This window comes from Pygoscelis adeliae, unplaced genomic scaffold (genome assembly GCF_000699105.1).
Source record: "Pygoscelis adeliae isolate BGI_AS28 unplaced genomic scaffold, ASM69910v1 Scaffold121, whole genome shotgun sequence".
NCBI classification, from domain to species: domain Eukaryota; kingdom Metazoa; phylum Chordata; class Aves; order Sphenisciformes; family Spheniscidae; genus Pygoscelis; species Pygoscelis adeliae.
The window spans coordinates 8583969-8599287 of NW_008824359.1; the positions used below are offsets into that span (position 1 = coordinate 8583969).

The 15319-nt window shown below is 40.6% G+C and overlaps 1 protein-coding gene across 2 annotated transcripts in view; it reads right to left on the reverse strand.

The window, feature by feature from the left end:
* Window positions 1-1842: 1842 nt before the first annotated feature.
* The window catches only part of HMBOX1 (homeobox containing 1), a 74521-nt gene continuing 61044 nt past the window's right edge, over window positions 1843-15319 (reverse strand). Inside the window, exons 7-12 of one of the 2 annotated variants that reach the window (XM_009319713.1) lie at window positions 11229-11311; window positions 8919-9014; window positions 7127-7221; window positions 6787-6918; window positions 3426-3593; window positions 1843-2029 (exon numbers count right to left, since the gene is read on the reverse strand). In XM_009319713.1, coding sequence (XP_009317988.1) covers window positions 3456-3593; window positions 6787-6918; window positions 7127-7221; window positions 8919-9014; window positions 11229-11311 — 544 coding nt within the window. In that variant the 3' untranslated portion in view covers window positions 1843-2029; window positions 3426-3455. Of the gene's footprint in view, window positions 3594-6786; window positions 6919-7126; window positions 7222-8918; window positions 9015-11228; window positions 11312-15319 lie in introns of both variants that reach the window. The other variant, XM_009319714.1, reaches the window with a different exon arrangement.

Genomic DNA, 15319 nt, shown 5'->3' on the forward strand with positions numbered 1-15319 from the left:
GCATCTTAAATAATTTCTTCTCTATTCACAGAACAAAAAGGTAGATCCAGTCTGCCACCAGATCCACTTCAAGGGAACTCGCACGAGAACAAATTGCAGTAATTCCAGGTTGGCTACAACAAGTTGCAACTGAATTGAAATACTACAAAAATGAGGCTTAATTTTCAAGAAAATCCAGAGACAGAAAGACAAAGACGACTCCCACAGTGCGGGAAAAACCCTAGAACAAAGGCTACATTCCAGGACACACTCTCCACAGATTCTTTCACCTACTCCAAACCACACACGCTTCTCCTGATATCATCACACCAGCGTCTGTTCCATTTTGGCTAATTCATGTCAAACCAAAAAGTTATTAGCCAACTGCAAATTGTTCATTATGAACTTTCAGAATAAAGGAAACAGCCTGCTGGGAGCACCCTGCTAACAGCTGAAGTCTTACTCTTTCCTCGTACCTCTCGATGGTCAAAGAAAAGCCAAAATAGACAGGGGCGAACCAAAAACTGACACCATAGAACTAAGTGTCCGATTCCCCAGTTGTGTCGTTTGTTATTTTCTCTGGTGAGGAGACGGTATTTACCAGGAAGCTACAGACAAGGAGGATCTGCCAATCTCCCGTTGTTCGCAAGGGGTTTAACTGTTTAACCTTCAGATAGGATAATGATGCATGATGAGACCCGCAGCTACCTGACAGCGACAAACAGAATTAAGATCAGATTATTCTACATTAGATGGTATGGACATACAATTTTAATGGTGTTACTTTGATCCTGCATTACATGAACCTAAAATCAGGACATAGAAGTTCTAGTACTATTTTTATTCTTCCCTATTGCTTTAAAAAGGTGATGCTTGAAACAATGACTTTATTTAAGATGGTATAGTAAGCAATATTTCTTTTAAAATTGCAGCTGTCCAACAGTTTGAGTCTGTTCTTTTTAAAATGAAACAGCCAGAACAAATGGTGGTGGCAATCCCAACATAAAGAGGCCATCGATTATTAAAATCTCCTTACTATAAATCGTGGATGTTGCTTGACAGCTTGGTGTGTGACTGTAGTACGAATAACTAGGTAAAATTCCACTAAGGCTACAAGTTTGCTCGATCATTCTGCTGTGCAAAAATAGAAATAAAAGCTCTCCCTGTCCTTTCACTCCTTAGTACCAAAACATTCATACACACATTAAGAAAAAAAACTGCAATGGTCGCTGATCCAATTCCTTTCTTTCCTGAGTCTGCCCTGATGCTACTTATGAATTTGCCTACTCGAGAAATGCAATAAACCAGAAAAGAGACGGCTTCATTCTGCTTCAGTGATGTATATCTAAGGAAAGCACATAAATTTTCCAATGAAATCCATAAATGAAAGACGAGGCCAAGCCCTACCTATATATCTTCAAAGTTACAGAGACAAAGAGGTGCCAACTCTGTGCCCTCTGAAAGCACAAAATCTCCTCCACACTTACCTAAGCAATTTTCACAAGGTTAACAGATGTAAAGATGATCTAGTTAGCCTACGCCTTGAAGGGGTTTAGGCTGGCTAAAAACCTGCTGAGGAGCCAAATTTTAGGAGTTCACAATGCTATCTGATAGTTAAGCGTGAGGAACGGATGAGAACGAGCCAAGTAATAGCAACTTCCCTTCATTCCCTCCACCTTTAGAAGTGGAGGGGAGAAAAGGGAAAACCCATCCTTCAGACTAAGCCGTTTTCCCCTTTTTAAGCTATTCCCACGTAAACTGGGAAGATAAAAATGGAATGTTGTGGAAACACTATGCAAATTTTTAGATATCTATATACAAAAATTTACATAGGTTTTAAATTTTTATTTCTAATGTAACACAGTCCTGCCCGTCTCTAACACTTCCCGTGCTGTTTCCATTGAAATGTTTCCTCTTGCCGGCAGCAACATATCATTTTATCAGGATGCCAGGAGATCATTTCCACACAATGCCAGCAGATGTAATTTTCTTAGATGCACACACAGTTCATCATTTAGATACTAGATGACAAGGTAATCGCAGGGTGACTCTGTAATGCAAGTTTGCTGTTTGGTATTTTGAATTCTCAAATGATAAAAAAAAGACTTATCAAATATAAATATCTTTAAGAAAAAAGTAACAAAAGTGCTACATATGATCAAGGAAAACAATTCCATTAGTTTCTGCTACTTAAAGTAGGTTTGCTTTACAAATATTACCACATCCATTATCAGTATGGCTTCCAATTATTAATTAAATTGCTCGTAGCAGTATAGCTTTCTCACATCTTAACAAGGACAGAGTAAAGAGAACACAAAACATTCACACCCCATTTCTCAGGTAAGAGATCCTCCTGCCTTTAAACAAACAAAAAAGGTTTATATTTAGGAGAATATTTATGCTATGATGGTTATCTAGTAAAGGTCAGATGCAAAAGTTCTCCAATAACCTTTCAGGCTAGTCAGGACGTAGGCATTAGTTACACAGATGTGTAAAAATCCACTCACCCATTTTATGACCTTAATAACCTTCCTGGAAAACATTGCTTTTGAAAGTGGCAAAGTGGAGAGGGGAGTAGGGTGGGGACAGAGAAGGCGAGAAGAAGAATAAAAGGTGAACTTGTTAATGACAGATCAATAGAGTCTAGACCTCTTCTGAGCAGGCACTGCTAGCCATGCCAAATAATGAATAGTGGTTTTGAGAAGTGGACTCTTGTCCATTAGACATTCAGCTCATTTTTCATATGATCCCAGGCTGGGCTTCAATCATGGTCCCAGAGGCAGAAGGCAGTACTTATCCACTAAGCCACGCAGCTTGTGAGAGTAGAAGATGTCTGTGTTGAATGTGTGAACACCAACCGAAATATGTGAATGTGTTTCCAATGGACATTCTCAGCACAGCACCCAAAAGTATGTCAAGTCACTGTATGACCAGTGAGGCACGGCTTATTGCAGCTGGAAATCATTTATTCCCATGCTGAAGTGGGGTTTCTAGTGTTCTTTTTACTCTCTGTTGATACTCCCGATCTGGTGTCCATCGACCCTGTGCCACTACCTCAGCTTGCATCCTTTCAGTCTCAGAGAAGGAAAAGCGTACAGACTATTTTTTTAACACGATCTCTAAGGGTATCCAAGATTTTAAGTGTAGCCTAAGACTTGTAATTGAGGGCTGTCTAAAATACCTGGAAGCACTTTGAATGCTAAGACAGAGCAGCAAGATTTTTCTAGCCACTGGGGCTGGGAGAGGGAGGTTGGTTGGTTGATTGATTATTTATTGGGAATTAATACTGAGAGAGTATATGCAAAGGCTGAGGGCACCATGCCATCTTCACAGAACAAGACCCTAACAGCTAACTGACGTACAAGAAACTGCAAAGTTATACTGTAAGAACACATATTAAGGACCGAGGAAAGTCTGCTAAGGTGCTACGTCTAAAACTAAGTTACTTCTTGCTTTGACCCTCCCCTTTCTTTGTATCAGTCGTCGTCTAGAGCCTCTGTCTTGATCTCGTTGGCTCCTTGCCGGGCCAATGCCAAGATGGTGTGGTTTACTGCTGCCATTTCCACGGCTAATGAAATGGGGTCTTGATGGTCACTATGGCTAGTGCTGTCATCCTGTGCATGCGGAAAGGAGAAGAGAGAAGCATTGTTACTCCATAAGTAGAAAACCAGCAGATAAAACTAGTGTGTAAAGTAACGGACCAGGGGCAGCAAATTGCACATTCGTTACAGGGGGTAGGAAGTGAAAGGAATTTATAAAATTGATTTAGGACTGATTTCCCTCACTGTGCAGACAAAGGTAAGCGGGGCAAGGAGTGGCGTACCCAATTTTCGAGAGAGAAATTTGAGGGGGGGATATTCTGAGGAAAATATTAAATTATAAAGATTAAAGTGATACACAAGGTATGTCAGGAAACCAAACTAAGATAGGAATCATTAGGCACTGCACAAATTCACGCTACGCTTACATTTTGAATATACAGTTCTGGCCATCCCATTTAAAGAGGACACAATAGAACTAGAAAAAGTAGAGAGAACGGCAACCCAGGGGAAAAGAGGCATGGGGTCGCTTCCTTACGAGGAGAGGCTAAATAGACTCAGGCTCTTCAGCTTGGAAAAGAAATGGCTGATGGCTGATATGGTAAATGTTTATTACAAATAATTGGTAAATTAAGAACAAAGTGGATACAGAGCCTGGCTCAGGAAGCCTCTCAAAACTACTGACTTCCAGAAGCTGGAAGCTACTATAATAAAATCATTCTGTAATTGTCCTGTTCTTCAAAAATGCTTTTTCCTTAAATACTACTATTGACCACACTCACAAACAGGATGCAAACCTAGACTAACCCTTGGTCTGAGCCAGTGTCCTGTGAAGACACTGAAGTCACACAGGTATAGGGAAAAAGATGCTGAAAACCTCCTAGACTGCTAAGAAAAACAGTGCAATGATTTCAGGGGACTGGAACCACCATAATTCAAATATGCAGGTGAAGATGCTGCCAGGTTCTCCCGTCCACTGAGCTATGCGCCGTTATTTCTTCATCTATTTTCTAAAGAGAAAGTCTCTCAGCTGCAAGAGGACCACTGTGCCGATGGCTGTGATGGTTGGCAGGCAAAACTAATACAGAGAAACTTCGCTGCTACAGGGCTGCAGTGGAAATTTTAAAATCAATGAGCAAGAAGGGCTGCCTTCTACAGGTGCGTAATGGCCATACAATATCAGACCTAAAAGTCTGACTAAATTTTACAGTGAGTTGTGCATGTTTCTCAGTCTAGATCAGAAATAGGGCCTGGTTTTCAACGATAGGAATGAGAACCAGCAATATCCAAACTGTAATCCCAGCCGTCAAATCAATTGTTCCGGAACTTTGGGCAAAATCGTGGTGTTTTCTCCTCTTTAAAATGGAGTATTAATAGTTACCACACCATGATCTTGTGATTTTTTTTAAATTATTATTATTTACAGAAAGGAAATTATACACATTTATCAGTCTGCCAACAGCCTTTAAGTGATGAACTTGTGAAGTTTAAAATGTGTATTAAGCATTTTTAAATTAAGATGACAGGTGGCAAACGCTGAGGGGCACAGAAAAGCCAGGATTTGGTAAAATCCTAAGGTTATTTAAGGGAATGCATTCATTTACAACAAACGTCAGGCAAATATTGTGATGTGCACACACTCTAAGGGCCTCTCAGTAATCTTTACCATAGCAAGAAATACAAAGTCCTGACTTCTGGAGTTTTAGGCACTTCATTAGTATTTGGATGAACTTTGTGTTTTAAAGTTTACTAGAGTTTAAGTGTTGCTGTGGAAAACAGAATTTATGGTTTTAACAGCTAAGGGATGTTAAATGGTCATCAGGAGAGCTTGCCATTTAATCCGCTTCACTGCTAATGCCTAATTACATTTCACAGAGGAGCCCAGTTAGATTACTGAGAAATGTAATTTTTAAGGACTCTAAACAAAGATCTTTAAATTTTAATAACCGATTTATTTCTCTTTTCAAAGTATTTTGGATAACACACAGAAGAAAAACATAGTCGGGGAGTCTACGTAACACTTCATCTCAGTATTCAGGTCCTGTATCTGACTGACAAGGAATTATCTGTGCTCGGCAGCAGTTTCAAAATATTTTATAACAGTCACAGAGCAGCCTCTCATCATCTAGAGCTAGCAAAGTTGGTTCCACCAAATCTGCTGGTGATGACCTATAAAAAGGGCCTTAATACCCGTCAGAAGCAGAGCGGCTGGGAATGCCTCTGCCAGGTATCTGTCGTACTGGGCCACAGCCAAGTGTGCTAGGGACTCATTCCAGAACACTCAGTTGCTATTACACTCCATCAGCAGCTTTTATAGAGGGAGACCTACCTACTTCTCCCAAATGAGTCAATTAAAAGCGATCTGCCCACCCCAGATGCTGGGTGTAGCACAGAACGCAGCTCATACCGAAACCAGAACCAAGTAAGTGAACTGTTCAAGTCCACTGGTGCCAAGCACACGCAGCCCTGAGGGTTTTGGCCAACACTGACACCTGAAGGAAAATTGGGAAGGGGATGCAATACCTGTCAGGAAGGTGTGTGAAGGAAGGGTCACCAACTTTAGGGTAGGTGAGGGCTCAGAGTGCGGGAAGGGGTATTCTTTTGCTAGAGAATTTAAAAAAGAAGTTGCTGTCAAGGGTTAAAAATAACCAAGAAAAATAGAGAATAGGCAAGAGTTAAAATGCAAAAAGAAAAGAAAAAAAAAAAAGACAGATAATATGTAAACAATCCAAATAGTGGCACATTGTTGCAGAACAATACGAAACAGGTACGGGGCCAAATAAATGTAAAACTTTATTTAACCAAATCCTTTCCCCCCACCCTTCACCCTTTGTCTGTCAGTGTCTTAGGGACTGATCCTGAGACGCTCCTGAAAGGCACTCCCACAGACAAACAGAGGGAGCTCAGCACCTTATAGGAGGGTGCTCAGTGTCTTGCTGGGCAAGGTTGACAAAAGGGATTATAAAGTGTAGTGGGCAGGGGCTTACTGCTGTACTTGTCTGGGTGCCAGATAAGCAACTCACAGTAGCTGTAGCACAGGCTATAATGGAGATATTTCTTGAGAAAGAAATAATAGGTGTAGAGGAACACGTATGTCATGCCTAGTTTTGCAGGGAAGCTTGTTGGTGCCTGATATATAGGAGCAACCGTTAAAGACCTGTACATCCTCTCTTGAGGGTGGATAACTAGAACGGTGCCATGGGCAAGGAGAGTGCAAGTTATGCATGGCGCACTGGGTGAGTTAACACTCTCCTAACATTTTTCATACATTGCGTGTGGCGTGAATGGTGTAACTTGCTTGTTTGGAGCAGATCCTCCTGTCTTCTTCTACCTTCTCTGCTTCTCTGCCTCCCTCTGAACATCTTCCCTCCTCCTCCCCATTGCGTACTTGCCAAGTGTCCTGTTGTATGACAATAAATCCATGTGGGTGAATACTGGTTGCTCAACACATTCAAATAGGGGAGCTGTGCTCTTCCACTTTCCCCATTACAATTACATAAAAGCAAAACAAAAACAAGAGACATCTGATTTGCGAGAGGCAGAGGGTCTCTTTATGTGTGGCGTGAACTCTCCCTTTTTGGGCCACGAGGTTCAGCCACGATGCTTACCTGCTCTGAGTAGTCATTGCCATCAACGTCGTCACTGTTGGAATGACCTCCCGGACTCTGTACATCTATTCCATGGCTCTCCAGGATTGCTGCTTCTTCGAAAAAAGCAAATGGATCCCTAATTTATCTGATGCATTAGAGTAATTAAAAGGAACTACTTTTTTTTTCAAGAAGTTAGAATAACTGGAAAAACAGAGTTAGTTCTTAGCCTCTTCCTCTTCACTCTCCAGTATTTGGGAAGGTACGACATGTGCAGATACTGGTTTGCCTGAAATCCTTCCCTGCCAACTAACAGACTTATTTGTGAGTAAGAATCCTTGTTTTCTAGCCAGTCCTATTAGAAATTAGCTTAGTTTCTAATGCACTGGAGTGGCAAAGGCACTCCCTGTAGATCTTCCCACATAGTTTGGACTGGCAGGACTTGAGGGGGGTGGGGAGCGTCTGAAAATGGATGGAGCAATTTTTTAAAGCACTTAAGGGATTTGAAAACACACGTATCTTCATCCTCCTGTAGGATCCATGCATCTAAAGCTCCCTTTGGTTCTTTTTCATCCTCTTCCAACCCTCCTCCCCATGCAGGTCAGATACAGTTATAATTCCACCCATCTTGGACTACCTTTGCTTTGTTCTCCTCCCCACCCCCCGCCCTTCAACAGGTTTCATTTAAAAAAAAAAACAAATTTAGGTTAAATTTCAGTAACACACCAAATGCTGTAAAAAGAAATTTTTCTTATTCACAAATATGGCAAAAAGAAGCAGAGAGCAGAAGGGCATATCATTTGACATCTGCAAAAATACCAGTAATAGGCGGGTATGTTTGTCCATATATTGCAAACACAATTCTGCGTAGTATCTAAGGAAGTGCATAAAATTTTGCATGCATTGCAGAAGTTTGTCGAATCCTGGCCACTAATGTGAGTTTATTCTCATTAGAATGTCTTATGTTTATTCACATTAGTAGGTCTGCTTCTTACAAGTTCAGAGTCACTTCTCATTGCCTTACGACCAGCTACTCCTCACTTGGAGAACCTGCAGGGCTAACTCTGAAGTGACTTTTGTTTAATCCTGATCATCAAGAAAAATTATTACTTTGTTCCAGCCACTTGTCATTGTGCAACCCCTTGGAAAGCAGTAAGGAGCACAGGTGTAACCGGAATGAGAAGCTGGCTTGCGGAGCCTTTGGTCCTAGTGGCTGTATCTGAGATGTAAAACAACTCATCTGAACTCTTAGATCCCTGTGGGGTCTCAGGGATGGCAGCAAGAAAGACAGCCCCAGGTTTTGGCTGAAAAAACAAGCACGTTTCAGTGGAACATAGACACAAGGAAACTTACAACCAGATAAAAGCTCTTCACAACAGCCACTTTTCATTTAAACAGCATGCTAAGGTTGTGAACTTGCAATCATCTCCAATTCCCTTATTTCCAATGCAGATATTTTGAGGTTTTACTTTAGGTTTTATTTTGGATACCCAAAGGAGCCTGAGCATAGGGAAATACGATTCTCCTTCCGCCAACAGAATTCTCACTCTGGTTTTTAAAACTGATCTTCCAGTAAAACTTCATAACTGCATCATTTTTCCTGCAGTGATGATGGAATGCTATAAATTAAATTCCTACCCGTATTTTAGCAAAAATCTGGAACAGCAAGAGACTAATTTTAAAAATTGCTCCACATTTCTATTAAGAATGTCAGAACCTCTAGTATTTTCATTAATACAATCTTACGTATTTTCCACCTCTCCTGAGCAAGTGTATGTACTAAACCTTGAAAGCAGGCGCTCTGATACATTACCGATATTGGCTCTTCTCTTGATTTCCTTTCTTCTGTTGGCAAACCAATTGTACACTTTAAGGGAGGTAACTCGCTCCAAATCCGATAACTTTTTTCCTATGAAAGTAACAGGGAGAAAAAATACAGCACTGTTACTCGCTGGGTTCCAGCGGTAGGCAGAAGACCCTTACACATGTGATAAGCCCCTGTGAAATATAGACGGCACTGAAAAGTTTTTATAACTGAGAATGAAGTGAATTTTATATGAATCAAAGTACTGTGCCCAGATGCTATGGTAATAAATGCCAAATCTCTCTCTAAAAACAAAGTAGGCTTTCTTCTTGTTTTTAAAATCCGAAATACAGGAATTTATTTGCAGCTTCAGTCAACTAAATCCAGAGCCATGGGAGAATAGAGGGCTGCTTTTCTAGTTCAAGCACAAAACTGAGATTCAAAAAAACTCAAATTCAGTTCACAGCCCTGCCACAAATCGCATACCCTTGGGCTAGTTCTCTTACTATGTGCTGTGAGGATATAGTTCAATGACATGTTTGCTTCAGCAGCAAAATGAATGAAGAGATCTTGTGTCGTCCCCTCCAACCTGCTTTCCTTCCTCTCCACCACCAGCTGCTATCATGCTCCCGCAGCACTAATCTCACCCTCTCAATTGTGCCAGGACGCTTGCGATCTTTTGGGAAAAGGGGGGGGGATGCTGGAAACCAGATCACTGGAGTTTGACACTTAAACCATCAAATAAAATCCCAACAACCACCAGCCAGCTACAGGAGGCAATCCCTTCTCCTGATCACCAGCGTGAAAGAGGGAAGACTGGAGGGATTCAGCATTGCAGGGACAGCACGGAAGCCCCTCCAGCTGGCCTTGACTCTATTCAACGTAGCTGCATCCTCAGTCCTCTGCAGACTACATGGGGATGAGACTCCCCTGCTTCAGACTGTTTCTCTAAGTTTATTTATTCAGCATACAAAACATTCATGTAATTGCAGCAATCTGCAAACTTAAGTAAGTAAGGGGAGATGAGGCAAGAAAAATCTGGAAATAGATAGCTATGCTGTTTCCTAATGCTTTGCATCAGTACCACTCACAATATGTTACCGATCCTGAGACACAGCGTTTAAGGAGTTTGTTCGAAGTTGCTAAACCGACCAGCAGCACAGCCAGGAATAAAATCCTCACCTCCTCGGTGCTCTACCTGCTAGATCGTTCTGCTTCCACAACGAAAAGACAAAGGGGCAACACATAAAAGTTGCAACAAGGGAAGTTTTGACTAGGTAGTAGGAAAAAGTATTTTGCCATGAGAGTGCTCAACACTGTGGAACAGGGGCCCAGAGGTGGGAAAACCTCCAGTTTTGGAGATACTCAAAACTGAACGAGGTAAAGCCCTGAGCAGCCTAATCTAAGCTGGTCCTGCCTGACCAGATGATCTCCAGAGGTCACTTCCAGCCTAAATCGCTCTATGATTCTGTGCTATCCCGTGACTGTCCCAATGTTCAGGAGTCATGCCTTAGCTTTCTTTTGCATTAATTTTTGTTCTGGTTATATAAAATCTAAATATATCCAAAATACAAGTTCTGAAAACTATGTAAATGTTTGGTTAGCAAAACTAAGCAAAGGCAGGTGCGTCCACTAATACTACACTGAATATTCATGCTCCTCTCCCAAGTGTGACTTCTCCAGGAACAGGGAAAATGCAACTTGTTGACCCAAATACAAGGTCCTCCATTAATGCACAGATTCTAATATGAGACGCCTGTCTAGAAGCTGCAAAGAAAACTGAAAGACAGGAAAGCTGTGCGCCTTAAACCTCCGAGGACCTGCTGTATGATCTCCAGCAAGCCTCAGTCTGTGAACCTAAGATTTCCCATCTGTAAAACAGAACTAGTAAAACCCACTTTCGTGGAGTGTAATAAAATTGTCAGATCACTACTGAGTGCTTATAGACATCCTTTGAAATAACTGAATGTAAAGAATGAAAACCTTTCAGACACATTTATTTTCTTAGCAATGCCATTTACAAAGCTGTATAAGTGAAATGTTCGGATGCACAATTTGTACTTCATATCTCAACTGGTGGGAATTTAAGTTTCAGACATCAGCATTTAGGTTTGAAAATGGCATTGACTGTCATGTTCACCCAAGTATGGCAGCTCTGAACAACACGAGTTATAGAATGCTCAAGAAGAAACCTACTACTAGTTGAGAGCACTACATTTGTTAGTAATAGCCATAAAATGAGATTTGCTGAATTTAGCAGGAGATGTTGCAATCTAACTGCAATTGCCTTTGCAAAGGACACCACGATCAGCTCCTCACCTGGCTTTTGTATAACTGCATTACAGGCGTTTGCAATTTCTTCTCTCTTTGCCTCGTCTGGATATTGATTCTCATTGAAGTAACTGCAAGCGGGGGGAAAAAAAGAAAAGAAGTTTTTTTCAGAAATCAGAGCATGAATGCTCCAAAGCAGCTTCACTAAAAGTTGTCAACTGCTACTTTATGCATCGCTTTTACAGAGATAACACAGAGGCAGTAAGTTTTATGTAAACCTGTATGTGCATAAGGTAATACCGGCATGCACCCATATCCACAGAGAGTGGACAAAACTTCCCAAATGCCAAAGATAAATGAATGTTATTCTCAGCATTTGCAGTGTCACCTCGGCATTCGGAATATTGTACTAGGAGATACAACAGACTAGGCAGTGCCACAAGTATCAGAGTTAAGACTGTCAAGCGAAGCATCATGTCAGAAGACATCATAGGCCATGCCTCTGTCTTTTTTTTATCATCATTTACTTATTTTTTCTCTCCTGACATACCCCCAGCTTAGGCAGCGTCCTACAAACAAAGGAGCTGTTCAGTGTTTATTTTGATCCCTGGGTTAATATATACACACATACATACATACATACTTGCATATACATTACGCACAAACACACACACGTACATGTTGCATACGTTAGACAGATATGGTATGAAGATTGTACAGACAAAATTACACAGTAATACAGTAAGATTTCTAGAGTCAGGCTAGGGTTTTTTTTTAAATCACAATTTAAAAATTTTAAATCCTCTGCAGAACAACATATTGAGTATAGCACACTTTAACAGTATTTTTTTCTGAATAATTGTGATTTTATTGTCCTTTTTATGCAGTAAACATCCTATAAAAGTTAAACTGTTTTCTCTTTTACTTCATTCAAGTGCTTTACAAATTTTAATGAACTGATTTACATCCTACAGAGCTTATCAGATTTGCATTAAAAACAACAAAAAGTCCTGTTTACTTCAATGGACTCTGATAAGCATGCCATAAACAGGGACTACTACATTTTTTCTGTAGATTGTCTGTAATATATAATCCTAAGAATTCTTTGATCAACTTTGATCAGCAGCAGGTTCAGCTGTTGGACAGCTGCTCTGTATTTGAAAATAAGGTATTTCCTTTAATTGTAGATCATTTGGTAGCAGGAGAGTTAGGCATATTTAGGCAATTATTATTTTCCATGGTTGTATTTCTCCTCTGGTGGATCGGCCCTAGCACGGTTACTTTCTATGGAAACCTGGATTCTGCTCCATACAGCAATTGCTTCTGTCCAACCTTCTTTTAAGTAAGTGGTACTAATGCAGATCTCACTATTTCACTTCCAGTTTAGAGCAATTCACTGTAAATACAAATTTTGAACATTCAGTTGGAATTTTAGCTACTACTTCTTCGTCCCATTGTTCCCAGTGTTATTTACGGTTGCAGCCATGCCCACCAACGGAGTCCTATTCCAAAGGTGCTACACGTTGATGAAGAGAAATCACGCATTAGCACTGCTAGTTGCACTATTAATGTACTTCCACTTGATTTGCTGGCTTAGAGAGCAAACGAAACCACAGAAATAGCTCCATCCTCACTAAATGAAGGGCAGACTACGTCTATACTACCGATTTGGGCTTTGGAAGCAATCACATTCACATGTAAACATCCACTGCTTCTTCCCTGGACCTCTGAGTTGCTCTTATGAAGTAAATCCAGAGAGACTGACCATAACTGCAATTCCCACTATGCTTGATCCTACCCTGAAAAAACAGCTGAGATTTTGCCATTAGATCTGAAGAGGAGGACGCCCAGTTACACTTACTTTCTGGGAAGCTTCAAGTACATAGCACTGTCAACTCTGGCACTGCCACCAGCAGGAACGCTCCCTGAATTATCATCAAGAGATTTTCTTTTTTTTCCTCCCCCTCCCAGCAATAACGTCCAGCCTCTGGGCATGGTATTTTTTAAAGGATATTCTTTCCTCTTCCAGATGCATCATCCTTTCTATTATTATAGCCTTTGAAGTGATATGTGTGTCTATCTTAACTTGCAAATTTCTGTTCAAAGGGGTCGTGTTCTGTACAAAGAGTTTTTTGGAGAGCTTGGAAAACACAGAAAATGAGACACATGACAGTGTCTCAGCTCTCCCACCTACAGAACAGAGCACTCCACTCTACCCAGAGCCAAGAACTGTTTCCTCTTTCAAGTGCCACGAGATAAAGGAACATCAAGACATCACAGCTGAAAACTGCTGTACTATTATTTACATGAATATATCGTGTGACCTGGAGTCCTAATCAGGAATCCAGGTCATCACTATGTGTACAAAAATTAACTCAGCAAATTTTGGTAGCCATAGCAGCTATTTTATGGACTCCCTTTGCTCAACATTATTTTGTTTATAGATACTTGCCAAAAGTCAAGAACAAACACCATAAAATTAGAAAACCTGATGGATCTACATGGTGATGTACTAAAACCAGAAGGTGAAACCCTGATATCATGCGATATTATGGATCTAGATCATCTGTGGTCACAAAACTGCTAGACAATGCCTCCCTTTATGGAAGAAATGACGAAAGATGTAAAATTAAGAAATGGTGTATAATTGAACTGCCCGTTCTAATGTTGATGCAAGAAACCGAGACACCAATTAATGAAGAAAAGGCAACACAAGAGCCACTCGTGATCCTTCTCTTGGCACGTAACTAAACACTATCCTATCAGCAAACCACCGACTGCCATATCCTTTTGCTGGCTCCAAGAAAAAAGCTCACATTTTCTAATAATAACAAAACTTAGGCTCAAGTTTACAATTCTCTGGGATAACAGGAAATCTCCCTGTGATGGAACTAACTTTCAAAACTAGACAATGAATGAGACAGCTCTTCTGGCAAACAAGGAAGTTTTCTTTCTGTAGTCCAATCGTTTTTGTGATTGAGAAAAAACTTGCTGCTGAAACAGTAATTCTTATCTTAACACATTTTACAACTGAATAGGCTATAAACATTTTTATTTGATTGGATCAAAACATTTTTCATCATTCTGAAACATTTTCTTTAAATTCTAACACAAATTTCTTATCTTTTAATGTAAACATCTGAAAGTTTCTACAAGAAAAGTGATTCCCACTTGAAAATCTGAAATTCTTTTCACCCTGAAACCCTGTTTTATGAAAACACACCAAAAATCTGAGACGTTTTCAGGCAGCTCTCCTGGTAAATAAGACATTTTCATGAAGATCACAAAGCTAAGCGGGTACCAGAGGGGAGCTGGAAGGGCACTACCGGAGTAGGTAAACTCCATTTCTGTAGTTGACACAGTAATTTTAGAAGCTGCCTCTCCTTCCACCTGCTGGCTTATTCCTTATCCACATCAATGATGTGCCCCCTCCTTCCCTGACACATTCAAGCTGCCCATAAACTTGTCCAACCCTCAACTTGTGCTCCCCAAAACCGTATCTTCTCCTCCACTTCTCCCGATAATATTCTTCTCCATCACCATATTGTGCTTTTAACCTTTGACAGAGTGCAAGCTGGCTTTATCAGAGAAGGGATATACTCAGAAGTTTTCAGTCTTAAAGGAAAAGGTCTCATAGCTACAGGTAACCAAAACCATACAACCTCAACCGTAAGAGCCGATTTTCATCCTCAGCCTCCAAACTCTCTGTATACGCACTCTACAACACATTCGTGTTTCATTCCCACCACTTATTTCAAGGTCTTAACAGGACTGGTGGGTGATACACCATGAGACAAAGCACAACATTTAAAGCCTCCCAACATTTCTGGAAAGTAGGTGAGAATAACTGAGTTTTCAAGATAGAGAAGCCATGGAAAAAAATTCAAGACTTCATCATTGACTGTTCTGGTTTGCTCATGTAGAAGTTGTGAAAACACTGTGAATTTTTTGACTACAGTTCTTGCAAGCAGGAAACTAATTAATCTGCCTCCAGTTTTGTTTCTTATCAGCCAGGTATACCCTTGCTAAGGGACAGGGAAAGAACACGGGATGTCTGAACTTCTCTTCACAGCTACAAACCACAGCCTGTTCACAATCTGAAAAGTTCCTAAAAACTACAGATGAAAAATATGAAGCAA